The 27,291-nt window shown below is 38.9% G+C and overlaps 2 protein-coding genes across 8 annotated transcripts; one reads left to right on the forward strand and one right to left on the reverse strand.

Annotated features, from left to right (window-relative positions):
• The first annotated feature begins 726 nt into the window (after positions 1–726).
• Positions 727–27,243, forward strand: G6PC2 (glucose-6-phosphatase catalytic subunit 2). 6 transcript variants are annotated; one of them, XM_042808566.1, is made up of 8 exons: positions 727–1,005; positions 4,099–4,250; positions 19,785–19,889; positions 20,353–20,426; positions 20,746–20,855; positions 23,877–23,988; positions 24,830–24,945; positions 26,139–27,243. In XM_042808566.1, exons 4-8 carry the CDS (start codon positions 20,377–20,379, stop codon positions 26,648–26,650), a joined length of 900 nt encoding a protein of 299 aa, XP_042664500.1. In that variant the 5' UTR covers positions 727–1,005; positions 4,099–4,250; positions 19,785–19,889; positions 20,353–20,376; the 3' UTR covers positions 26,651–27,243. The 6 variants fall into 6 exon arrangements, with proteins under 6 accessions (XP_042664500.1, XP_042664499.1, XP_042664498.1 ...); XM_042808565.1 differs by lacking the exons at positions 727–1,005; positions 4,099–4,250 and adding an exon at positions 13,183–13,263; XM_042808564.1 differs by lacking the exons at positions 727–1,005; positions 4,099–4,250 and adding an exon at positions 13,272–13,590.
• SPC25 (SPC25 component of NDC80 kinetochore complex) lies at positions 9,079–13,175 on the reverse strand. Of its 2 annotated transcripts, none has more exons than XM_042808570.1 (7): positions 13,101–13,175; positions 12,494–12,663; positions 12,342–12,407; positions 11,413–11,559; positions 11,157–11,261; positions 10,820–10,918; positions 9,079–9,829 (listed from the first exon to the last, which is right to left on the reverse strand). In XM_042808570.1, the coding sequence occupies exons 2-7, from the start codon at positions 12,645–12,647 to the stop codon at positions 9,696–9,698; spliced, it is 705 nt and encodes a 234-aa protein (XP_042664504.1). In that variant the 5' UTR covers positions 12,648–12,663; positions 13,101–13,175; the 3' UTR covers positions 9,079–9,695. The 2 variants fall into 2 exon arrangements, with proteins under 2 accessions (XP_042664504.1, XP_042664503.1); XM_042808569.1 differs by having other exon boundaries at positions 12,804–13,153.
• Positions 27,244–27,291: the final 48 nt, after the last annotated feature.

The raw sequence follows: 27,291 nt of genomic DNA on the forward strand, positions 1-27,291 counted from the left end.
CTGTGGAAAAGCTGTCTTATTTCAGTCTAGGAGGACAGAGTTTCTTAAAAGCAGATGTTCATCCAGATATTTCAGGCTAAACTGTCAGTCAGCAAAACACCACCTACTAACCACTTCTGGAAGTGAGAGAAGAGAGCCACCCTCAGTGGTTCTCTGAAGAAAAAGCTGCAGCTCGTGATTTTGCCAAGGAAGCTGCATCTTTCAGACCTCTACCTAGAGTAGACCAAATCTGCTTGCTTATTTATGATAGGATTCAATGCCTTTTCATTACTGTTAAAAGGAAGAGAGGTGAAGGGGTTTGTGCCTTTTTTTTTTTTTTTTAACAAGGAGCCATCTATGTGCAGCAATGCACTGAGCTGGAATTGCTTTTATACACTTGCCAAAGTAAAGCCTACAAAATACCATTGTCAGGCAGGCTCTGGTACAGCATTAAAAGATGATGAAGTATGTAGAAATGGGATGCATGAAAGCATTCTTACAACTTCAGCAGAAAATTGAGGCAACAGTTCTCATAACACAAATACTGACTATACAGGAATCTCCACACATCAGTTGAAGTTTTGCCTCCAGGATAGAAGTAAACATGGGGATTTACATTGTGTTTAAAGGACTAATTACTGTAATTGTTAATACGTCTCCATGGTAGTATATAGAAAATCTTGTAGTGTATATAATATAGCATTTAAATTCTTGTTTATTGAAGATATTTATGAAGAGATATAATTATGTGAAAATTTGTACAGTTGTATATCTAATGTCTTTTGCTTCCTATTCCACACATAGCCCTCAACTTACATAGCACAATGGAGAGCCACTGTGTACAGAAAACGGCTCAGGATAATGTGAAAAGAGGAAGAATTTTTTGATGTACTGCCTTTAAGTCTCCTTTAAATCTGTAATGGTCCCTCTGTACAAGAAACACATTGGTTCTCAGAAGAAGACAGGAGGCCTCTGCTGCTTTAGAAGAGCTAAAAGGTGGAGACAGAGTCTCCTGTGGTACAGAAGGTGAGCAGAAGGAATTCAAATGTATAACTGTGCCGGATGGGCAAATTGCTGCGTGACTCGGTAGCTCATCATCCTGTGATGGACAGAGGCTGGGAGCTTCAATGGAGGGACTCCCACTTCACGCTGTTATTCCTGACTCTGCTAGTGTGAGTGGGGGGGTTATTTTTTCCCTAATTTATGCTTGGGTTTTGGTCATCTTTGTGCTGTCTGTGTTGTGCAGGATGCTAGTCCTGCCCCTTGACAGATTTTACACTACCCCCCCCTGTTAGTGGGTTACCTTCTTAAGTGGATTTCACAGAGCAGGAGACCAATTTGTGCTCAGTAATAGAAGAGTACAGGATGGTTATCATATGGCCATCATAGGGTCTTTTCCACAGAGTTCCCATGGTGGGGAATTTTAAAATGTGAACACACTCAATATTGAAATATACGAATGATACCAAATGAACGTTGGCATGTGTAATAGGTATGAAGCTGGAATGCACACTGGGCAAACTTACATATGCTGACCTCACCAGTGACTGCCCTCTCTCCTGGACTGTAAAATCCAGAGATTGCAGCTCTGTGAAAAGTTAATTCCAATAATCCAAAACCTATTTGTGCAAAGCAAATGAGTAGAACAGTAACTAGGCAGAATAATGGTGTGCCTAAGGCACGTGCCATGCCAGGCCTAACTGCAGAGCTCAGCCAGTGGAAGACAACGGTGCCCACAGGAGGCCTCTCCACCACGTGGTGAAGTGGGGAGCAAGGGTAAGGCCTACACACCTCCCAGCTTGTACCTTGGAAGGCGGCTTTATTGCTATAGGATGAAGCACGCTTGAAGAACATGTTTATACCTATCTCCTTCAGCTCTGAGTCTGCCAAGCCGTTGCAGAGTTGCATGCAACACTGAGGTGAGAACTGAGTGTGACTGCAACACTAAGCAACACTGAGTCAGAGCTAGGGTTCTGACTTTCAAATGTAATTGTTTACATGTGACACAGAACCGTTAGCTTTTAGTTGCTGGAAAGTACAATATAAAATAATTACTACAAGATAGTCGAGTATTTTTTATCAGTAAGAGCAGCGTGAGCAACTTGTAATGTTCATGCTGTAGTTCACTAGATGAAAAAATAACGTACTTTTTAATGCTACTTGCTGGCAACATATATTTACATTCCCAAATTAATACCCTTTCCTAAACATCTGAAAAACACCATTGTACCTCTGATATTTTTTAAACTCAAGTGTAAGGTCTTCTCGCTAGAAAATACTGTGCACCTTATTTTTCACTCTTTCCGAAGTAGGACTGAGCAACGCTCCAGTACAACAGCATGGCAGTAGCATTTTTTGCCATATTTAGGCAACTTTTTGCTATCATCCTACCTGAAAAAGTAATCCTGAAATTCAGAGGTGGAATGTGATCCTTAATTAAAATTGCATCAGCTCCGTCCTGCATTAACCTAAACAGCAAATTTCTGTCCTGTTTCTGAGCTTGTTTTAAAGATAACCTCCCATTTTACCTCCCAGTAATAGTAATTTTAATTACTGTTGCTCTCCTAAGGTATCTTTTAAAGAGCTGCTTCCTACCGAAAGGCATGCTATTTTACAGTTATAGCTGTGTGGTCTCTTACCTAATTTTAATTTAAACTTAATTCGGCCAAAGCATTTAGGTGTTACTGTATCTCAGTTTTATATGCAGTTTCTCACTGAACAATCTCCACGTGAGATTGGTGCCCATAGGTGTTATTTTATGGGGCAACCTAATCCATATACCAGCTCCAGAAAAGGATTTGCATGTTAGTAGTCTAGATCACTTAAAGGTCCAACATGTGGTCCTTCAGCAATATTGAGGAAGTGATGACCTGAATTCTGGGACTCCCTGGACCAGATGGATGTACAAAGCAGCTGGGACTGCTGTCCAGACTGGAAGCAGCTTCCTCCTTACATGATGTTCTTTAAATAGCTGTTCTCCTTTCATAGCAATTCCCTACTAATTGAACCTATTTTTTCAAATAAATTAGTTTTATCAATTAAAGAGAATGTGAACCATCAAGATTGCTCATAGGTAAGCTATGGTCGTCCGTGCTACTCCTGCAACTAGTCCAAGCATCCAACACAAATGTAGCTGTTTTGCATGGGAGAATTCTTACATAAGAACTCATCTGTAAGATTTGACAGGTAACTACTATGAAATGCTAACTATATTATTTGGAAGAGGAAAAATGGATTGCAAACAGTGACATCAGCTGCCATCTGGATAGGATTAATGCACAATCAAAAGCAAGATTGGATGCAAATTTTTAATGCTTGTTCTGCACCAAACAATATAGTTGAAAAATGGTAGTTGAGGGAAACTTGAGCAGGAGCGCTTGAGAAAAGTAAACCAGCTTTCTCATGTAAATTGCATGAACATTGACTAAAGTTGGTATTTTGATTCATTGTAATGCCATTAGCAGAGCACTTAGTAAAGGTGGTTCCTGCTGTGATACAGTCCCAATCAGATTGTCAGAATTATGGACTAACCTTAGAGAAGGCTGGAGCCTAAAATGACAGGTAATTGCTGCAGTTGCCATTGACAGCACTGAGGATTGCATGTCAAAAGAGGTTTTCCCTCTTCCCTTTAGAAGTATGATTTTATCAGATCGCTTGTCTGCCTTTGCACTAAGTATAGGAAAATACAGGCCAGTAAGTCATGCTGATAGTGACAACTAATTAAAAGAATACAATTACCAATTTGTTTCATTGTCTTTCCATTAATGGGGCTGTGTCAGACATGGAGTTGGTCAAGCAAGTTTATTTCATTAGCTTAATTTGGAAAGTTAACTATTAGTTATTTGCCTATTTCTATTTTTAACCTATGAGGTAAACATTTACATAAATGTACTGTGCGTTCATTTAAACAGCTAGTACACTACCCATAAGGTCACCCTTCTATCCCTTCTACCTACTCCTCACTTAGCCAAAAAATTAACGTATGCAGTCAGCTCTTAAATGCCTGGAATTCTTTATAATAATTGTCATCAGTGTAAAGTAAGCGTAGCATGCTTCTAAATCAAAATAATGATACATAGCTGGAGTTTGTTCAACAGACCTGTTTCTCTGCCATGCCAGTTATTCCAGATGAAGCTGTGGTGCAGAAGATACTGGATAATGAAGAGCAGAGCCCCTGATCCAGTAGCCAATGCAAAAGAATCCATTGAGGCAAGTCAGTCAAAGAGCATGTTTCCCTGTAGAGAGTTATGCAGCAAACAGTCGCAAAACAGGTGAGTCAATATCAGTTAGCATTGTTCAATGTGCTGTGACTGAAGAGGAAGGAAATCAAATTAATACTAATTGCATCTTCTTTTAATTAATCATTTCAGTGCATAGCCACTTTAAAATATGTATAAGGTCATATAAAAAACCTCTACACACTTGCATGATTAAACACTGGTTTTAGCATAGTCTGTCAGTCTCCCTAACAACTTTTGAACTTGTTGCTCAGTTAGCCCAGATTTGAAAAGGAGATTGTGTTGCAGCTATCACTGTTCTTACAGTGTACTAAAAATCAGCAACCAGGTGAAAGAGAGAAACACAAATCAATGCTCTGCACTGGAGGAAGGGTAGGCAAAGTGCAACCAGTGTCCTGTGGCTTTAGCAGCAGCCACGCAGAAGCTAAACTAGCGTAACTCAGGAGTGGCACTGGCTCTTGTCCACAAGGGACACTAAGTAAGGGCTGGGATATTGCAGTGAAGAGAATGGCACCATTTAAGGACAAAACCTCAGATCTGTAGGGAATCAGGCTTCGTTACCTCTGCTTCTGCTGGAACAACTTGTTTATAAACTCAAGATTTTAAAGGGCTCTTCATGTATAATTGTTAGAGGGATGAGGGAGAATGAGGACAGAAAGAATGGAGTCTCGCTGTCTGGCGATCAGAGCCATTCCCCCCTCAACCCTTCAGGCATACAATCCTATTTCAGCAGTAAAGCCTGATGTAATTGGGTTGCAACTATTGCTTTCAAAAAGGTAAGAGTATAACCATAATTATTTAGTACAGTTTATTCATACAGTTAAAAAATGTACTGTAATCTGCCTGCAGGACTAAGTGATTTATGTGTGCATATGTTTTTTATATCAGGTTTGATGGGACTTTTTAAAAGCTATAAATCACTCACAAATGAGTTCAGTGATTTTAGAGTATTATAATGACAGGAATAATTTAGACAATTTCAAGGTACTGAATAAATTCACAGTTTATTGAAGAATTAGAGAAGACAGCAAGTAATATAACACAATTGGAATATGACAGAAGCACAGCATAACTTCCATGTCTTTCTTAATTTTCACAAGTGTAGCCAATATTTGTTTGTTTGCTTTTCAAAATATGTCTAGCAACATCCAAGAGGGTTTATGAAAAATGTCAAGAAACTCAGCTTAACCACCTCCACTCTTGGTTGAGTAGGTGTGTAATAAAACTGTTCTGTTAGCCAGAAGAACTCTTACAGTAATTAGATTTCTTTTCAAATATGACCTCCAGCTAACATGCAAACAACAATTGCGATTAAATGCACTTAATACATATATTATTGTTTAGTATTATTTTGTTTTCCCAGCAGTCCTTAAATTCACAGTGTATTTCCAATATCTAATAAATTCAACACCTTTTTTTCCAGATTTTTACATTATATTACAAGATAAATTTGATGAGGTGCTGAGCACCAGTACATCAGCAGTTTTCTGTATGATCAGCATTAGTTGATGGCCCGCACATTTCGGGCTTGACCCTTGGTAGCTAAGTACAGGTCAGCAGTTTGAAAGGGAAAGCAACGTTCAGGGTTGGGCAAACTGATTTATGAAAAAATAAAAGCCTTTACTGACCTTCACTAAAATTTGTGTCTGCCTTAATGACATGCTACCTATGATCCTGCTAATAGGTAGAGCACTAGCACCAACCAGAGGGGGCTGACTGATTGTGTCATACTCCCTAAACTGCACGTTGCTTTTGAGCTCAAGAGCTTTCCCGTATGCTTTTCAGGGCATTTCAGTCTGTATTTGTATGCTATCCAGTACACTGGGATCCCAGTAATTGTATCTGTTAGGTCTATATGTAGGATTATCCTAGTTGTCCCTACTATTATTGGATATTGCTGTATTGTGCAGCTTCAAAACAAATAGAAAATTCCAGATTGCCACAGATCCAGGTGTGTGAAAATCTATAAGCACTAAGTGCATTTGATAAAGGCACAAAGGTTTTAAGATTTTAAGAGAGATCTTCAGCTAGCATAAAGGCTGATTTAATGATGTCATGAGCCAGTGTTACTTTGTATTCTATAATAAGCAAAGAAACAAATCTATTGTGTACACTTTTCTAGATTTTACCTGTTTTTGGAGTGCCTGGCTCTGTTTTAGAGGAAATAAGATCTGTATCTGATTTGCCTTGGCAAATATAAGCAGGTTTGTTATTCAAACTCCAAAAGGAGTTGTAAAGGTTTAAATTACGCACAATAAACATTTCAAACTTTACTTCTTGCTTTAGGTGTATGCATAGAACATTTACAGCCAAGCACATCATCTTTTCTAGGAAATAATTCCTAGGAATGTAAATTCCAATGCAGTGATTGTCATATATTTTGTCTTCTGTGCATAGAAATCTTGGCAAAGTAATTTTGTTAGAAGCGATAAACCAACTACTCATGCCTGGGATGAACATGAAAAGAAAAAGGCAGTGAGTCTAAGCATTTGTCTTTGATACTCAGGGCATGTTTGTTTTTTTTTCCCGTGAAGATGATGAACAAATCAGATGTGCTAGAGTGCATCTGAGCAATATGTACACCCTTAATGAATAAACAGCTCCATTTGGAAGCATGGAAATGAGGTGGGTCCGTATTGCCCGTCTTTTTGCTTCCATACAACAGCTGTAAAATACTTGGTTGAGCATCCTGAAGGAGTTACTTTCCAGAGGAACTAAGAGTTGCTTGGCACAGGCAGATGGAGAAGGGCAGGAATATTCTTCAAAATGAATACAGTCATTGTGGATAAAGGGACGATGCCATTAGTGAGAAGCCAGAAGGGATGGGCTCTCTAACATGAAAGGTGAGGACTTCTGTACGAGGAGATGCCAACAAAGCAGGGTAATACAGCAGTTACAGCTCCTGGGAGAGGAGGGAGAAGTGGGAAGTGCAGAGCTGGCTGAATGCATTTTTTTTAATTACTTGTTAGTCTGTTGGCCTACACAAAAGTGCCTACAGCGTTCTTTTGGTGGTAGAAGCAATTAATTGAAAGAAATACCTGCCACTTAAACCTTCCTGTTAGTATGGTTGAAAAGGAGGCGAGATCTGGTAATGAACAACTAGACCCAGTGCTTGAAGGCAGTCTCCCATACTACACCTGTTTGTTCCATTGTCAGTTACAAAATTCTCTGAGAGTACGTGGGGTTTATGGACAGGGCAGAATTTGATGTATTTCATTTGAGATGTCACTACAGAAACGCCTAGTCATCTCTGCTGCCATTCTGTTCTAAAATTGTAATGTAATCAGTTAGCTCCTTTACCATGCTTCCTGCTTTTGTTTTGTGTATAGCTGGCTGTAGCACAAGAAAAAAAAATCAATAGGGCATACCAAGAAAAATTATGCATTATTTAGAAAATAGCAAATTATGCCCTACAGGGAAGAAATGGAAGGTTATTTCTTTTCAGAGCTAGTATGAGTTACTGTTTTTTAAAATGCACTTCAGCTATCTCATAGAAGATTGCATACATAGTCTATACTGTATCTAGCAAGTTGTACTGTTAAATTTAGACAAACCAAGCGATTTAAAATACAATTCCTATCTGACTGGGCAATATTCTCAACTGTACTGAGTATTTTGTCAGCATCACCAGATTTAAACATGCCTAAGTGGCCAGGTCTTTCATATTAAAAAGCTGATGAAGGCATAAAAGGGTAAGGGGGGATGTTTTGGGTTTTTATCCGAGCATAGGGTTATAGGCTGGGGAAGAACAGCGAGTGCTGCTGTAGTTATGTTAGTAAATGTGAAGAGTAACATTTGCACCAAATGCTGGTTTGGACCAGCCCTGGTCTGTCCTATGGACGACGTAACATTAACAGCAGGAATGTGTTACATGTGCATCTCCCAGTTGGGTTTCCTTCCAAAAGGAATGCAGTTTGCATTTGAGATGTGAACCAAAGTGGTGAGAATCAGATTCACTCCAAAAGGCCACTCCTGATAAAAAATGCTGATGTGGGTACATGCTGTAGAAATTGAAAGTTAACTGAACTAGCATCTCAGAGGAAAAACAGGGGGCTCTGTTTACAGGTGCTTTGAGTGTTATTTTAAATGAATTTTCACTTCACAGAAAGTATTCTGAAGTTTTGTTTTTATTGAAAAACAATTTGGAACATTCTTCAAAAAGATATTTTAAAGGGTTCATTTGATTAGGAAATTCTAGAATTCAAAGTACTTTTTCACAGGGTGTTCTGTGTTGGATATTTTTACTCTTTACACTATATTTAATTTTTATGAACTTAGGTATTTGTGTTTTGAGAGGGATCATCCTTAGTGTTCAAGTGGTCTTTTACTTCACTAGAATTTCCAGGACTGAATTCAGTAAGATTTTATTTGAACTAAGTTATATTATCAAATAAAGTTGTATTGCTAGTTGCAGCCACCCATTCAAATATTTTGTGAAAAGGAAAAGGCTTTACACAGAATAATGAAAAATAATAGTTTTAATCAAAGCTGAGTACTGTGGCAGTACTAGTCTTCTTGATAAGCTGGAAAAGACACAAATGATTTATATGTAATTACTACATTTTATACTTTAATATGTAATACTTCAGGCTTTGATGTCTTAGGATTTCCAGCAACAAGTAGTCCTCCACTGCAACATGCTTATGTAACAAAGCAAAATGACTACTGTTCTAAAACATACCCAGTAAAACAGAGGCTGGAAATCTTATGCATGTTACTCATTCACCACTGCAGTTCAAGTTTCAGGCCAGCTTTTCTGCCCATCTGGGAGTTTTGGAAGCCAGGAACCTCTGGGCTACAGCTGGGTTCTAGTTCAGGTCTCTAGGATTTCTCATCAAATCAATAGAAAGTACCTACTTGCTCCTTTTAAGATATTTATTCAATAATAGCATGTACATCAAATGGTTTTGTAACTAACAACAGAAATAGGCATCCAGACAGGAATCTGAAGTAGGCAATAAAGTATATAGCTAAACAGACCAAACCAGTGATTTACATACATGAAAATGAGTGGTAACACTGGAGAATACAAGACAGGGAAAAAAATAAAGGTAGTGACCTGTGACACAAGTAACTGAAGTCATTGCCAAGCTCCAGGGCATTATTTTGGTAGGCTTCAGGCCTATTCTAACCCCACACAACCTGAAAGACACTTCTACACTTTTAGAAGAGACACAAATTACAGAAAATACTTTATTTTAAATATCTTCCTGCAGTAGCTTGAGAGAGATCATCACATCATTAAGCTGCTTGCTACTGGATCAAAATTACATGTCTGGAGATATACAGTTAAGGAAGTAGTTGATTATACTGTCAAAAGAATGATCCAAATTGTCTCTAGATGACAGCGGACTAAAATACCGTTTTCATTATTTTTCTTTATTTAGAAATTAGAGTAAGACATGGGTAAATACATACTTTCACAATACAGGAAGGAAAGAAGAGAGTGTTCTACAGCTAGAGAGGTATACACTAGTTTTATGCAGACTGTTTATAAGATAAAGCAGTGAAAGCTTTTCTGATGTTGGCAACAAATGCAGAAAAATTGTTAGTTTCTCTCATTTTCAGCTGGAACTCTGCTATACAGTCCAGAGAAGGAGTACAGGAAGTCACTAAAATGACACAAATTTCCAAAAGATTAGACAATTATATATTAAAAAAAAAAAAAAAAAAAAAAAATCAATATTAGTGTTTTTCCATGCTTACGAAACACAAATGTAGTTTGTTATCTTTGTACGTTTTCCCTTCTTCCAGTATTGTTTTTGACTAGCCTATTAAAACATTTTCTTTCAAAGATAAAGCCTCAAAGAGCACCATTTTTTTTTTTTTTATTTCCAGACTTCCCTCTCAGTGCTGTGCTCCTGCCTGAATTGTTACAGCAATTCCCAGCAATACATAGCTTGCTCAAAAACCAAAACACATTCCTAAATATTTTTGTTTCTCGGCAGGCAGGCAGGCTGAAAACTGATGTAGGCCAGCATGTGATAAACTTTTAACTTCAGCACAGTTTAGATTTGAATTAGTAAAAACAGCAATCTATTCAGTCAATAACTAGAGTCATAGCAGAGCAACAGTAGCATCCATGTAGAAGCTACTCAGCACAGTACTCCGATTACCACTGCTGCTCTTCATAACCAAAGTAAGATCCATACTGCAAAACCAGCTTCAAGATCTGAAAGGCTGTACCCTTACAGAAGAGGAATGCTGGATTTAAAGTTTTAATCTTTCGCCTGTGTGACACAACTGTAAGGGTTCCTCACAATAGTGGGGAACCTAGTTTTTTCTGCACTCTAGGCTTTTCAAACAGGTTGAAATACACCTGTTGGCACAAAGAAGAAACAAACTGAAGCATCTCTCTCACCTGCTTTGCTTCATACAAAGTAAACAGCAAGTCCATAACTGGAGGGGAATGAAGATAAGCAGTTGTATTTCCATATAAAAAAAATACTACTGTTGCAAGATTTTTCATTTGGAAATTGGAAGACAAAAGATTACAACTAAACTGCACTTTATTCTTCTCCCCGTTTTTGTTTTTGTTTTGTTTTTTTTAAATAGGGTCATCAGATTCTGTCCTCTTGCTTAAATATGCAAAATTCACATACCTTCATAATCCCCCTGTTCATTTATGGAAAGGGTAAACATATATGGCTTGTCAGGATCTTTGTGGTCAATGTGTCTGAATATAAATTGTAATTGTTCATCTAAAGCAAACACAAACAGAATTAACACCATTAACCTCTGCTGGAGAGTCACAATGATGACTAAAAATCACAACATGAAGCTATGGTTTCAATTAATATTCTTAGAACATTTAAAATTAAACAACCCGAGTCTCTTTCAAAGAAAAATGCATTTTCACATACCATATTTTGCCATTTGAGTGACAATGCCTAACACGTGCATCACAGAAATGAAACTATGGAAACTACAGACACTTACTGTTAATTCTGCATATCTCCAATCCAAGCCGCTCTTCAAACAGTACTTTAGACTTGCACAGTCGTTCCACTCTCTCCTTAGTGGCTTTGTTTTTAGAAGATATTACTAGAATTTTAAAAGCCACCATAAATATCACAGTAAATGTAAAGCAAGAACATAAAAAAAATTTAGAACACTAGAAAAGCCCATCAAGAGCAAGTGTTGAAAACAATTCCTCCTCTAATCAAGAAAGTTTACTTATCCTTTGCTTGCTTACTTTCCTTTTTCTTCATCAACTCTTCTTTAAGCTCTTGGATGCTGTCAGTCAAGTCCTTATTTTGCACCTCTTCTTGATTTAGGTTAGATTTTATTTCTGTCAAATGCTCTTGATTTTCTGATATGCGTTGGCTCTGCTGGAGAATCTCTGAAAGGAGGCAGGAAAATATGAACATATACAGTTCATTAACTAGGTCCCTGCTATTTACTATTTATCTGCAAAGTCTGAGATTACTTATTTGAATAAAACCTAGTGAAATGCGTGGTATCTCAGCTGAAGAGAGAAGTCAGTATAACTCTACTAAAAACGTCAGATAAAAGCTTAAAGTGAAAGTTATTCAAAAGAAGCTACAAAGTAGGGAGCTCCTTTGATACATCAATCAGATGCAATTTGTTTCTCACACATCTTCAAAGCAGGAAGATGGTAAATCCTGTCTGCAGACAAATAATTTGACAGAAAGCAAGGAATAGAAACACTGACTGATACTAGAGCTGCAATTATTTTTACCTGATATGCTGAAGTTAGACTACAAAATTCAGAGAAGTTAATCCTAGACTGATAGGCTGACTGTATTTTATTACTAATATGGAAGAGGCATTATTAACCTCACAGTATTTAACTTTACTAAGCGATTTACTTTTCCTATTACAATCAGCAAGTTCTGACACTTTGTTGTTTTAAATAGTTAAGCACCAAAACCACTATCCAGAAAACTTTTACCAGACCTTTATCTTTTTGCACCATCAATTAAGTTTTCCAACAAATTGCTTTTGACTAGCAACTTACATCCTGTAACCAAATACGTTTGGGTTTAATTCTATCTTTATTCTAATGTTATTATTTACCTTTTAAAATGGGCAGTTAAACATTTTATTCAGCTAAAGTAAGTTAATTTTAGAAATGTAAAAAAGTAGAACACCATACTGTACCCTTGCTATATTCCTGAATTTTATCAATCATCAGGTCCCCTTCTTTCAGCTTCTTGGACCACTTCTCTGTAGTAGAAAGTTATTTCAGTTATCTGAAGAAGTTCGATGATAACTTGATAAAAATAGAGGTAGCGGGAACATAGTCTTTTTACCTGAAAGTGCTTTTATGGATTCCTTGCATGAATCTCTCAGTGCCAGAGTCTGACTGATCTGTTCAGTGCCATAAACGCTTTTTAATTTGGTCCAAAACTCTTTCATCTCTCTTTCAAAGAGAATTATTTCATCTTCTGTCTTTATATTAGCCATAGCGCTGCAGCAAACACTAAAGTGAATAAATACAACGTCAAGGCACACAAGACAATCGCAGCAGTTATAACTCACAGTTCCAGGACGAGCCTTCAGGGCTGTTTTTATCCCCTCAGGTTGTTGCTAAAACCTCTCCTCGTAGGTTTTTGTTGTTACCTCTACCACAGCGAACAGTAACAGCGGGAGGCCCGCTTCGTTTGCTGCGCCGCCAGCGACGGGTGCTGGGCGCCAGGAGGCGGACCGGCACTGACCGTGCCCGGTGCCCGCAGCCCCGGGCCCGGGCTCCCGCCGCCGGGGTGCTGGGCCGAGGGGCGGACGGGGACTTTCCTCCCTCTCCCGCCCGACGAGACGCGAACAGCGGCCGCCTCGTTCCCGCCGAGTCGAGTCGAGCCGAGTCTGGGGAGCGGGACAGGGCGCGAGGCGGCGACACCGAAGTGGCCTGCACCCACCAACCTTCAAACCGCCAGCGCCTTCCCGCCTCCCCAACGGCCGCTTTCTGAGTGGACCCCGCCTCTCGCCCACCTCGCAACAAGCGCGCTTCTGATTGGCCTAGCCACCCTTCCTGACGCGGCTGGAGCCGCAGGGCGCGCTGGGAGCTGGCGGTGGCGTTGTTGTGGTAACGGCCGTGACGGGCGGGGCCCCCCGGGGCGGGCGGTGGCGGAGCAGCGGGCGGGCGGGTCGGGGGTGGTGGCGGTGGCATGACCCCGCTGCTCCCCTGGGCCCCGTCCGGGGGGTTGAACCGCTTTCCCAGCGCCCGTCAGGGCCGCGGCGGCCGGGCTGGCCGGAGCGTGGGGAGTGGGGCCGGGGGGAGAGGCCTAGTGCGGTTTACTGCTGCGCACTGAACGAAACCGGGCTTGAACTGCGGAGCAAACGAGCTCCTCTCCGCTCTTCTGAAGCCAGAACTCGTTTCCAGTGCCTCGTTTATTCACGGAACGCACTTGAGGTAACCTACCCGTGAGTTCTGTGACACGCCTGAATTATCTCGTGAGCGTGGAATTCTTTACCTGTCTTTATGATGGGTAAGTCATAAAAATACAGCTTTTCAGGAGGACCTTCATGGTAGGAGACTGGCATGCAGAGGTAGTTGCAGTCCTTTTTGGTACGAACAAGAGGACAGCACAGCAGCCCTGCCTGTGCCCAGTCACATACTTGTGATAAGCCTCTGTCCCCCCCTTACCGCACTGCGCCTCATCTCCCTCCAGCTGAGCATATTCTCTTTTGGCTCCTGATAAGCACTAGCTTGTAATCCCAGGTCCCAGCCTTCAGTTTCTCATGGAAGCTATTTACTAATCATTTTGTTACGATAGGTAATTTATCCTAGCTTTAATTCAGTGCTGTTTAGATTATTTCAGAATAATGTGAACTTGGTAAAGCTTGGAGGATTGCTGCCTAAAACCATTAATTACTCTTCTCTCCCCTCCCCACCAGACACAAAGCAAAGCCTGAGCTGTGGCCACCAGCTCAGCATTAATTGCATTATGGCACCAGCACCATTAATTGCCTTATTCTTGCATAAGCTGTTACTACTGGTGGATGGCACTTCTACCCAACTGTGTTTCTATCTCATTTGATTAAGACACCTGTTTTCCAGATTTCACAGTTTCCTCAACATTAGTCCTAAAACTAATTATTAGACCACTGTTTCTTATCTGTTTCAGATTGAAATGTATGGAAGCTGGCCTGATTCAAGCATAGTTACCTAGCCACATAGAAATTTGGGTATTATGGAGCCTATACCTTATGGATTTTTTAACTAAGACCATTTTTCTCCTTTTCCCAATCAGACCTTAAACCTAGGTGAATGCTGCCAGTATAAAGTTTAAATGTTGCCCCTGACATCTCTAGCCTTTGTTATTGGAACCCATAACTTTCTAAGTACACAATTTTCCCAGACCCTGGAGTTTTGCAAATACAAGTTCAACTAATCTAAACAAATCCTGAACTCTAATCCACAATCTTTTGGTGGGTTCTTCAGTCTAGTTTCTCCTGAATCCTTTTGTTAACATAGATAGTAAGTCCACCCCACATTAGCTGGCACTAGCTCCGAAATGTTAGGCATCTTTTTTCATCAGTGAAGTTTCTCTAGATTTCATTGGTCCTATTCCTTTGTTTTAAACATTCACCAGCCAAAGACTAAATATAGCCTGTGACATTTACTAGCATAATCCATACCTTAATTGATCTTTTTTTCTGACAGATTTGGGAGTCCTTTCTGAGTTTTCTAGAGACGTGAACTTACAGTGTAGCCTATCTTCAACCTTACTTACCCACTACAAACTCTCTCCACAATTAGCTTAACAACTGCATGTTCAAAGGGAGCATGGTGATTTTAGCAGGTACTGGTTTTCTGGTCAAACTGACAGCTCTTACCCACCACAAACAGAAATGTGGCCTCATGACTCGAACTAGCTTCTTAAATCCTCCGTTAGGTCAGATTCAAGATGCTCCATAATCAGAAAAGCTGACACCTAACCCTACCATAGCTCTAATCCAAATGCTTGTTCTGAAGTGTTTTTTTTCCAAATGTCTGTTGTAGCAAGCCACAGGGTAGTCATGGATGGAAGAAAGTTTCAACAGCAATATATGCTGTTTCTAGCACGATGAGTTTTGATGGAGACAATGTAATTGTACCATGTACCCCTTTTCTGCATTTGCCAGCTCTTCGTGGGTCTCCTTGTAACCCTAGGATACTTGGTTAAATGTATGGTTCTCAGATGTGCAATGACAGCAGCAGGGTGACATTTAACCTGCAATCAAACGGAAGGACGGGCTGTTGTCAACAGAGGTCTCTTGCTTTATTTTATTGCTAGCTCAAAGTACATACTGGGCTATTCCAGTGCTGGGTTAAGGGGTCACTGAGAGCTGTATTTCATGGTTAGAGAGCTGCTGCAGTTTCAGTGAAAACTGATAAGGGAAGAAAATTGAAGAGCTGGTGCTAATAAACAGGCTCAGCTACTTCTCTTGGCAGGTTCCTAACCTCACTGGGCTATGGTTGTCATCGGGCTGGTTTCAGGGATTAGAGAAAGGCAATAAATAAGACAGTGATCTTATTGGAAAGGGAATAAAAAAAAAATGCAGTGGAGATTGTTGCCCTTATGTGTCTAGACACCATTTCTGTTTGCAGTTTATGGAATTTGAAAGACTTTTATTCACTGTTAAAGCCTAGGTTGCTTGTAGTTTCTAAAAAGTAGCTCTTCATACTTAAAATGATAACTAGAATTCTATAGATGTGATGTTTTCATGAACATGCCAGAATTGAATTCCATGCACTGTTTGTATCATTTACACTATTACACATACAAACACACACAAATAAAAAGCATTAAGGTCTGGCACTTACTGTTATATTGCAAACATGAGGTTTGTTAGTTTCCTATATGTGCATAGGTAACTTTATAGCAAAGAATAATAACAGTGTAAGTAACTAGGAAAGATTAGATTAATAAGGTGGCAGAACCAAGAGAAAGCAAGTGGTTTGAGTTAGCATTTTGCTAAACTTCTGCTGCTCAGTCCAGCCCTACAGAAGCCTGACCTTAACTAGGGCTGCCTGAGTCCAGTGAGGAATGCCTGAGGGAATGAAATATGGAAAGAAAGAGCTTCTTGAAAGATTCTTATCTTCCTAAATCTAAAATTAAGATATATCTTTTCAGTGTTCCATTTGGAAAATATTCATACCTAAGAAAATAGGTGTCACTTGTTGTTCACTGTGTCTACCTGTGAACTTACTAAATTGCTAGTTAATCCTTGTAGCTGGTTCAGTGCCAATGAAAACACTGATGTGGAAATTAATGTTATTGTTCAATTAACTAAGCATAATGTACCAGAAAGTTAGGCCCAGTACATAGGCCTCCATTAACAGCGTTCTAGAATTGTTTGCTTTGATGGCTTTTCCTTCCCTTGCAAACATTTGCTTAACAACATCTGATATCCGTTATGTAATATTTGCTCTAATATGTAGGTATAAAGTAGCTGTAAACATTTTATCCTCCCTTCAGTGGATCTTCAACATGATTCTTGTTTCTAATATTACAAAGAATATATAGAGTTTTGGATAGTCTCTGGTTTTGTATGTCTGGGAAAATAAGAAAATACCAATAAATTAAAAACTCCTTATGTGAACAGATCACATTTTAAAGGTTTTTGCTTTGTACTGAGGATTCATTTGCTTATGTGAAGGCCAAACTTTGGTTCTATAACAGCAAAACAAGACAAATCTTTGATTAAAAACCTAATTGCGTGCACATTCTGACCATTTTGTACAGATCACTAGTTTTCCTTGCAATTCCACATACTAAAATACAGCAAATAGTTTTATTTCATATATTACCTCAAGTGACTTTAAAAGGCTAAGTGCATTACAGAAGAATTTGGCAGTGCTTTGCATAGAAAAGGAGGGGGGAAAAAGGCGTATTGAGGAAGTATTTCTCCTTTGTTAGTTTAAACAGGTTATTAAATATAGTATTTCAAGACATGTTTTGCCATCTTTTCTCTGCTGGTTACTAGAGCTGGGAAAGACTTTAGTGTCTCAGACTTTTATAGGTTGCTAAATATCCCAGGCAGGACAGGAGATGACTCATACATCAGCTGTTGATTGCTTGTTGGATGAAGCAAGATCAGGAGTGCTTCCAGGCACAATGAGAATATCACCTGAACTGCCTCTCTCACAGAAACCTGTTTACCTGTTCCAAAAACTAACTGCTTTCTGTTTTGTAGACAAATTTGTTTGGGTTTTTTTTAAACATCTTTTATAAGCATGACTTCTCTGGTCTATCTAAAATGTGGATGTAGGAGCTTCTGAAACAGTCAGAAAGAATGTAGAAGAAAATTAAAGCTTATTTATGTTTGCTGTTAGCTGTTAGTCTTCATTATGTCTAAGGTGCTTATCTTTCTATCTAAGCAGAAAGACAATTAGCATCATATAAATCAGCAACAAAATCTTTAAAAGGAAAATTATTACCAGGAGGCCTTTAGCATTTATACAAAAAGAGGTTACCTTACTGAAATGTTGCCAAGACATACCTTCAAACATTATATTAATGAAGTTTTTGGAGAACCAAAGTGTGCTTGAGTGGTTCTGTCTGAAGAGTGGTTCAGCCTGAGGAGATGGAGCGCTATCTCAGTGCATACCATGGGTGGGTGTTTTCATATTTATAAGTAAAACAGGCATGCAAAAAGTTATTGCAGTGGTTCTGCACATCCTGTGCCAGAGAAGCAATGTTTCTGATACTGTTGAATAACAGTGTTTGCGTTAAAGAGGGACTGGAAGGCAATCTATTTTATTACCTGGTAGATTCTCCTGAGGACAATAAATTGTACCTTGATAGAAACTTACTTATTGCAAAATATTTTTTCCTAATAGAACAGTAGTTATTTAGACTTAACCTCATTGCAGTTGCTGATTTAACTAAGTACTGGAAGATGGCTGTTACTCAGCCACCAACTTGACAGTTACACTCATGTTTAAAGCTAATTATTCTTTATAAATATTTTTGCATACTAAACAGACATGTATAAAAGGGTGATTTTTATTGTTGTTATTGTAAGTCCCACTTATCTTTAAAGGATAGATACTTTTTCAGGAAAAAAAAAAAAGTAGCAAAAGGACATTTTCTCTAGTAATAAGGTATAAAAAGTTATTTGAGAGAGGTGTTTCTAAATGAGTAAGTTTTTGGGAATTCACTGGGAGACGGAAAATTAATTCCATCAGTTCATTTATGACAGTTACCTTGCTGGACACACTAAAAAGCTATAAGCAATGTGGCTTAGCAAGAAACAAACCTCCCCAGATATTTGCAGCTAAAAAACTAGGAAACATTTATTGTTGAGATAACCTGAAGTCTTGGTTTTGGAAGGGTTTTCCTCAAAATCAGGTGATACCAGTTGAAGTGAATCATTCCGTTAATGTACAGGAAAAATACTGTAGTAGTTATTCAGAAACAGTGCATAGAATTTTAAATCCGTAAGATTTTCTACATGGCTCAATGCGACTGGTAGCAATAAACATAAAAGATTTAAATCTGCTAAAAAGTTTCTAAAACCAGACTATTAATAGCTAAAGTAAATGTGAGTACCTAAAGTAAATGTGAGATTGTGTCAGGAGGAAAGGTCTTCCAAGTCCATTTAATTGCCATGCCTTATTTGTTGAATATACTTGATGTTTCCGTGTGACTTCCCTGACCACACAGCATAAAGCCCTGTTAAGTCTCTCTTCAGCAAAAACAGTTAAGTAGTTTGTATCGTCTCCACAGCTTGTATAGTTTAGCTTTAAGTGCCATGGAGAAAACAGTAGGGAAGTGCATGGTGCGCTGGTTTTGTTTTCTGATTTTAATGGTTACAGATACATAGATAATCTTTAATAGAAGATATGAATATGTCTGAACATTAGAGCCTGATAAAGAACTAAAGTTTTTCTCTTGCTGCTCCGATGATATCAGATGATGGCATCATCAGACTTTTGGTATCAATTTAATCTCTTGTGGAAAGAAGTTTTTCATGTAGCCACCTCACAAATGAACATAATCTTTTCCTGTGCTACAGTTATTAGTATTAATATCAATAAGTCTGATGTGCTAGTACAGTATTTGCTGTATACTCCTAGAATCCTGCTATCTGGCAGAATCTCGGTTTCCTCTTGGCTCTTTGCCCTGGAGAAGCCAAGTGCTTCACTTGGGAGTACTTACGGAAGTACTCATCATCATCTGTTCCCAGCCCTGCTCTGGTTTGTGAAGCGGGTCTCATTTCTGCGAGGCTGGCAGCACGGGGGGCTGCCGCAGGTCATCTGCTGCCGCAGAGGCGGGCAGGGCTTGCCTCCTGTCAGCCATGCACGAGAATGGCGATGCTGAATGAGATGACTCGGAGACTAAACTTCATCTGCACTGTGCCCTGGATTAACACTTGTATGAAGGAAACAATTGTTTTTCAGTGCTTTGAGAATATTGCTGCTTTAAAAAAGAGTCTACAGCTCGACAGCATTGTTGATGTACAGATGCTGGTTGTATTTTCCATGACTGAGAATGTGTTGTGCGAAGTATTAGACGCAGCAAGGTAGCCAAATTCTATTTCAAAGTGAAATGTACAGCTTTAATGACAGTTCTGCAAAGACCAATTATTTGTGTATTCTTTCTATCCTTTATACAGGCATCACTTAATGAAGTATACACATTACTAATGTCCATCCTGCGGAGAAATGAACTGTGAAAAAATTCAAGCAAACATGTTCCAACTGTTCATACAAAGGATTGCGTAAGTCACGCATTGTGTTTCGACAAAACTTTCCCCACAATTTGCTGCTGCTCAGCATGTACTTCACTTAGTTTCCTCCAATTAAAATTTACAAACAGAAAAGCTTTCCAGTGCTAAGAGGCTCGTGTGCTTTCCTGGAGATTTGGAGCCACGTGTTCCAGGAATGGCTGGGTGCACCACACCGATACAATATAAAGGCAACGTCAATCACCTTCTCTCACTTTTTAATAGCTCCCCTCCACAGTTCTTAGTCTCCATCACTAGAAACTTAAGATTAAAGGAACTTTACTATATTTCAAGTACAGTTTAATTCATTAAGATGGATCTCCTTCATAGCAATGGCGTGCTTATCATTCAGCATTTACAGAGGGACTACAGGGCTTACCAGGATTTCCTTAATTTTATGTCACATGTTGGCGATCCCCGGAATATATTCTCAATTTATTTTCCTCTTTGGTTTCAGCTCAACCAAGTGGTTGGTACTAAAATGATATGGGTGGCAGTCATTGGTGATTGGTTCAACCTCATATTTAAATGGTAAGAAGTTGGATTTATTTTAAAATTTGGTGGTTTTAATGATGTGCCTCAAGTTTAGAAAAATTTCTGTGAATAGTGTACTAATAGACTTTCCCCTGTAATTATAAAACAGGAATTCAGAATGAAGATATTTAAGATATGTTTGAAATGACATTTTGATATGGCAGGAAGAACCTGTAGAACTATTATAGAATAGTCTTGGCAATATCGCTCTTCATATTCATTGTGAGATTATTTATCATGCTTTGCTGAGGCCGCCTTACATAAAAATCTTTTTATTGCATTTCTGCTTTTTTTTTTTTTTTTTTTTTTTTGTCAGGATTTTATTTGGCCATCGCCCATACTGGTGGGTGCAAGAAACAATGATTTATCCCAATCAGTCAAGCCCATGCCTTGAACAGTTTCCTATAACATGTGAAACTGGACCAGGTAAGAAATGTTGGAGATTACATTGGTACATTTAATAGAGACAGTGGCTTTTGGGGGAGAGGATGTGACTTATGAAGATCTTATATGATACACAAATGTCAGAGCTCATGTTTAAAATAGCACCAAAACACAGGATGAGGAAAAAAGGAAGAAATAAAATGTGATAGGTATTTGATTGCTGTATGACAAGAATGTTTACTTCATTGCCTTTAAACAGCACAAGGGAGGAGGATTTGCTTTAAAAATAACTCCTCCTAGAATGAACCAGCATATTGGAAAGGAATTCTCACAAAACTTGTGTCATAAGTTCAGAGAGAGTGATTCACCTGCTTTGTGAGGTCACTTTCAGAACAGTTGCAGTGCCAATGACGTCATCTTGGGGAGAGAAATTCCACGTTGTTTAAGAGTGTTCCAAAACAGAGCAGGGAGCTATTGAGTTTGCGGGCTTGTGTACTATTGGAAGAATTATTAAAGCCACGAAACCTAGTAGGGGGTTCAGTGTAAATAATAATAGTATGGACGATCGATCATGTAATGTATCACTGGTAGAAAATGGAAACCCTCTTCCCAGAACCAGACACTGGCACTGAATGTGTGTGGGTGGGTATGTGTACAAATATGTGGAAAAATAACTTTATTTAAAAAAATGTACCTTTTCACTGTATTTTCACTTTTTTTATATCTCATTATCTTCTCTGTGGAATTCAGATGCTATACTGCTTAAGTTAAATGAGCTTGTGCAGCCATAATATGTGAAAGAAGGTAAACTTGCTTGGAGCTAACTGACTGAATTTAGTTTAATTCCTTGTATAAGAACATACTGACTGTGGAAATGAATGTGCTTTGTGCCTCGTCAATGCCACTGGAAGTTTTTAAGTGGTTTGCAGAGCTGTATTTTGTTAAGAATACCCTGCATTATATCCCATTGTAATTTTGAATGAGAAGCTTAAGCCCTTGTTTCAGGCAGGATTTAATAATGCCTGGTCTATATGTGATCTGCAGTCTAACCCAAAGTGTTATAGTCCATCAGATCTTTTCAAAAGTCTTCAGAACCAAGCCTATTTGGTGCCAGGTAATTCCAAGCCCTGGCTAAGGAACTAGTCCATGTGTTTCATTTGGTTCAATGAATCAGAAGGCCTTTCTACCTATTACTTTCTTCCTGAAGTAATAAGTCATTCCTATTTCTATCCAGTGGGTACCACTGGCATTTTGATTCGTCATTTGCACTTACAGTGACCACATTTTCTTTCTCCAGATTTGCCTTTGACTATTGACAATATCTGTTATTCACCTGTTCAGTCATTGTGTGAGCTTACATGGTACTTCACACACTTTTAAGATATGCAATTTATGTGAAAATATTAGAGAAGCCGCCACAGATGTGAGAAGGGCATATCCAAATATTGCTAGGATAGCCTGAACCCCAAACTCTGCGGCTCAACGAAAGGGAAAGCTCAGGGAACTGTTTATATGACTACATGGCAGGCAATCTAGGACCTGAATTTGGTTTGTACTTCTGGAGTGAACTGAACTAAAACCTTGCAACCATCTTTTCTCTGATATTTGTAAGGTTTTAAGAACATAAACCTTAAGGCGGAGTTTATGCTGTTTCTAGTATGTAATTTGCAGATGAACTATGAGACACTTTTCCTAGATGACAACAAAGAGAAGTTTTCCCAATGCCGATATACAACACTGTGGTTTCCTTACCAGTGACATTTGATCTATTGTGAGGTTTGGAAGTGTACGTCTGTTATGAAATCAACCAAATTGTTGGTAGCATCACTACTAAAGATACTGCCAAGCAGAATACCAAAAATGAGTGCAGGGAGCCAGAAATCATTGTGCTTGACCTCCCTAGATGTTCCTGCTTTGCTGCTTCACTTAAATATTCTTTTGCCTTGCGGACTGCTGTATAGTGCTGGGTCACGGGACATTCTTCAGCCAAGATTGTTCCTTCTACCAGTGAAATAACCCTGTCCCTTTTACTTCTCTTTTGTCTCCACAGAAAGCCATGCTGTAAAAGTCTGGTATAGACAGATTCCAATGATCTAATGTTCTCTCTTTCCCTATATCAATTTGTTGAAAGTAAACCCTGGTGAACGGGGGGAAAGAAGTAACAGTAATTTTAGGAATTGTTTCCCCTGCATCATACTTTGGTTTTTGGTGATTTCACAGGTGTAGGAACTTCTCTGTGGCTTCATATTGTTTCCAGTAAAATTAAAATTTTATTTGTTAAATTAAAACAAATTACACATATAGTATTATACCAGGATTAATAAGAAATCACTATTGAACTCTGTATGAGTGTGTTCCTAGTTGACATTGCACGCCACCTTAAAATTCATAAAATAAATCAAATCAAAGCATAAAGACACAGTTCTTCCATCACACTTCAGATACATCTCTAAATTTATTACAAAACTGCCTAAAATGTGAATTACCTGGACTGTAATATTAGTAATGAGACCTATATCACAATTTCAATTGCTAATGCCAAGGTGATTGGAGAAGCAGATAAAAGGTGTTTTGGAAGGACCATCTAAAGTTATACCAGTACTTTAGAATGTTACAAAGAGCCAAATCTCTGTTGCTTCTCTTAATTATGAGGTAGCCCATTCAAAACCTATTTCATCTAATCCTCATATATAAGGTCTACATTACATGCTAGAGCCCTAAGAGAGCCCTAGATGTGCTATTTTTAAAATCACAATCCAAATCTAAGTAATGGAAAAATACTGTTTTCCAATCAAGAGACCCGCTCATACCAATATAAGATGGTTAACCTGTTACCTACTCGATTTCAGACAAATATTCTGGATTCTGTATAGATGAGTCTTCTGAAAAATTCATATTGAGAAAATTGACTTTTGAGAAGCAGTTGACATTCTTTCAGCCTTTTTTAATTATCTTCTTTCTAAATGATTAAGTGCCTGAGTAACTGCCAGTAGACATTTTCTGTATGACAAATGTTACAGTTGTAATTTTTAAGCTTGAATATTTTCTTTTTGTTTTTACTAGGAAGCCCATCTGGACATGCCATGGGATCTTCCTGCGTCTGGTATGTAATGGTCACAGCAGCACTTAGCTACACCGTTAGATGGAAAGATAAATCAGCAGTTACCCTTCACAGGTCAGTGTCTTTTCATTAATTCATACAGATACTTCTTTATAGACATGCTATGTTTTTAGTGGGCTTATGTTAACCAAATATTCCTAGTTTGTTCTGTTCAGTTTGTAAGACAAAACCCACTCTTTGTTATGCTCTACTTCAGCTGAAGAATATTAAGAAGATTTATTTATTTGTATAGGTTGGAATTTATTAACTTACAGTCGTTGCATACAATATCTCTGAATCAGCTCCTATTAGATGTCATGTTACATCTTCAGAGTTGGAAATTTTGAAGTCTGTTGTCTTTATGAGTTGGCTCTTTTGGTTAATACGTAAATGTATTGCTTTTATAGTAGTCCTTCTTACTCCATTTTAAAGTAAATGTGCATAATGTTGGCAAAGTTCAGTGTGGCATGTTACTCAGCTCTGGGGGGAAGTCTTATAATTGCTTTGATGGCTGTTCTTTCCACGCCCGATAAGGTTGTTCCCGTACTGTGTGAATTTTTTCACCAAATAATTGAACTTTTGCATTTAAGTATGACTTCATGATGAGCAATATGTTCCAAGGTACTAGTGATAATTTAATTTGCTGTTGGTGACTTTAATTGCTAAAACCAGGATGGTGTCTTGGACCTGAAACCACTGGGGTCTGTTCCTGCAGCCCTAGATGTGGCTGCAAGAGCAACCACTCTTGCTAATGTTTTAGTACTGACTTCCACTTTTTAGTCATCTGGTTTCTAAACTCCTCTACTTGTAAACCTCTGCTTGGTGAAAATATGAGCCTGACATGAAGGGCCCTGGTGTGAATTACTGGGTGAAATATCTTGTCTTAATTTTTAAGCATCTTCCTTTTCCCTCTTAGACTGACATGGTCATTCCTCTGGAGTATTTTTTGGATTATCCAGATCAGTGTGTGCATCTCGAGAGTATTTATAGCAACACATTTCCCTCATCAAGTTATTCTTGGAGTATTTGCTGGTAATGCTGCTATTTTTTATTTTCTTTTCAACATACGTGCAAAATCTGAACAAAATGAAATATGAGAAAAGGCAAGAGATTGTTAGTAGCGCTACTCAGCTTGCAGCTTTAGTGGTGCTCTCTGCTCTCAAGGATTTGATGAGAGTCTAAAGGTAAATTTGCAAGGTAGTATGTATCTCCTGTCTTTGTAATTCCCCCAGGGAGCGAGCCCTTGTCTATGATGTGCCAGTTGATGCTCACTGCATTATGTCCACACTGCCACACACTAGCGCTATCGGGTTGGTACTGGCGGTATCTGATTTTTATCTGTGCTGCTTGTGTGGAAGAGATCAGTTGAGGAAGTTGCTCCTTTGTGGCCCTGACCATTCCTCTCAGGAGGAAGCTATTTGGTTCACTTCAAATGCTGTCTAGGTGCAGACTAGCATGTGTGCAGTGTGGACAGGCACGGGGCCAGAGACCTGGGGCAAGACAGAGAGAAGTGCAAATTAGCAGTGCAAACTCCCCAGGGTGATTTAAGAAGCTAAAGTGCATTTTTCAGAGTTATTTAAACTTGTTTCAAATTGGTATTTAGGGAGTTCAAACTATGAACAATCTCTGTATCTGTCTGATTTTAAGGAGGGTGACCAGAGGGTTGAGCAGGGACTGCCTGCTCCCGTTCTCTTTCATGGATGCAGAGCAGCCTGGGCAGCCCTGGCTGACGGCTTGCAGTCCAGCTCCCCTTTTCACAGCCAAGGTAAAATGAGCAAGAAAGAAGATAAGTGTGTTCTGTGTCTTTTCCTTCAACACTCAAAACCTGTGTGGGAACTAGTACTGAACTCTGCATTGCTGGGGCCAGTCTTTGAGTGAGGGACTTTTTTGGAAAAGGAACGGTCTAGTTTACATCTAATATTTGATAGGTTGTCATCTGGGAGATGCAGTCAGGCCTAAGGTATGCCTCATATCAAAAACATGTAGTGCTTGGTATTTAATTTCCTTTTTTCCAAGTTAGCAGTCTTGAGCTCAAGAAAAGGTTTTGTACTACACTACAGAAGTGGTAAATTGGGTGTGCGTATGTGTATATATACACATGTGTGTAAAATACATAGTTATATTATACAGTCTTCAAAAGTCACATTCTACAGGGGCACTGTAAAAAGTGCTTCTTCAAAGTACGAGTGTGTTGTTCCCTGTAACACCAAGTTTCTAATCCACAGGGATTCTTGTGGCAGCAGCATTTGAGCACACTCCTGCTATTCAGACAGCAAGCTTGAGAATGTACATCAAGACAAACTTGTTTCTTTTCATCTTTGCCCTTGGCTTTTATCTAGTCCTCAAGCTTCTAGACATTGACTTGCTGTGGTCTGTTCCAAAGGCCAAGAAGTGGTGTGCCAACCCAGACTGGATAAACATCGACACAACTCCCTTTGCTGGACTGGTGAGGAATTTAGGTGCACTCTTTGGCTTAGGTCTTGGAATTAATTCTGAAATGTTCATCACGAGCTGCAAAGGTAAAAATAGCTGTAAGATAAGTTTCCGTGTACTGTGTATAGCTGCTTCTTTAGCTACACTGCAGCTGTATAATTTCATTAAGATACCTACTCATACTGAGTATTTGTTCTACATTCTCTCTTTTTGTAAGAGTGCGGCTATGCCCCTTACTGTAGTTGCCTTGGTTCCGTACTGTGTCCACTCATTAATGAGGACAAGTGAAAAGAAACTTAATTAGATAAAGTTTCCAAGTGGTTAGCGATGTGGGGATGGATATGAACTGTTCAAGAACCCTCCACAAAGGCAGTTTTGCTAACTCATTTTAACCAAGGGGAATGCCACTGCATCTTTGATGTGCTCCGGGGAAGTAACCAGTACATCCAAACCCAGTACATTTAAGAGTGACTTGGGCAGCTCAGAAAGATTAATTCTGATTTTATTCCTAGACATATTGCAACCACACTGCAGTATGGTTGGTAATGACCCAATACTCTGGGTCATAACGAAGTTAGAAAGTATAATCAACTCGGTTGATTTAGCTACTTGGTGGTCTTTTAGTTCTGTCCATCTCCAGCTAGATGGTGCTTCAAGCCTCCATTGTACATAATGATACTCAATATTTAATTTTTTTATATATAGATATTGTGTGTTAAACTGCTAGATAATGGTGTCAGTATCACACCACTTACAACTGTACAGCTGTACCCAGGCACTGTGAAAAGGGCCAGCATAGTTATAAACAAGGCTTTAGATTTAACTTATTGAGCTTCCTGAGCAAAACAGCTTCTGATTAAGCCAGATGAGAAAAAAAATAAAAGTTTATTTCAATTACATGCTGTAGAATATATTTTTGCATTACTGTGTGGGTTTTGCCATTTT

This window comes from Tyto alba, unplaced genomic scaffold (assembly GCF_018691265.1).
Source record: "Tyto alba isolate M040663 unplaced genomic scaffold, T.alba_DEE_v4.0 Super-Scaffold_7, whole genome shotgun sequence".
Taxonomy (NCBI): Eukaryota; Metazoa; Chordata; class Aves; order Strigiformes; family Tytonidae; genus Tyto; species Tyto alba.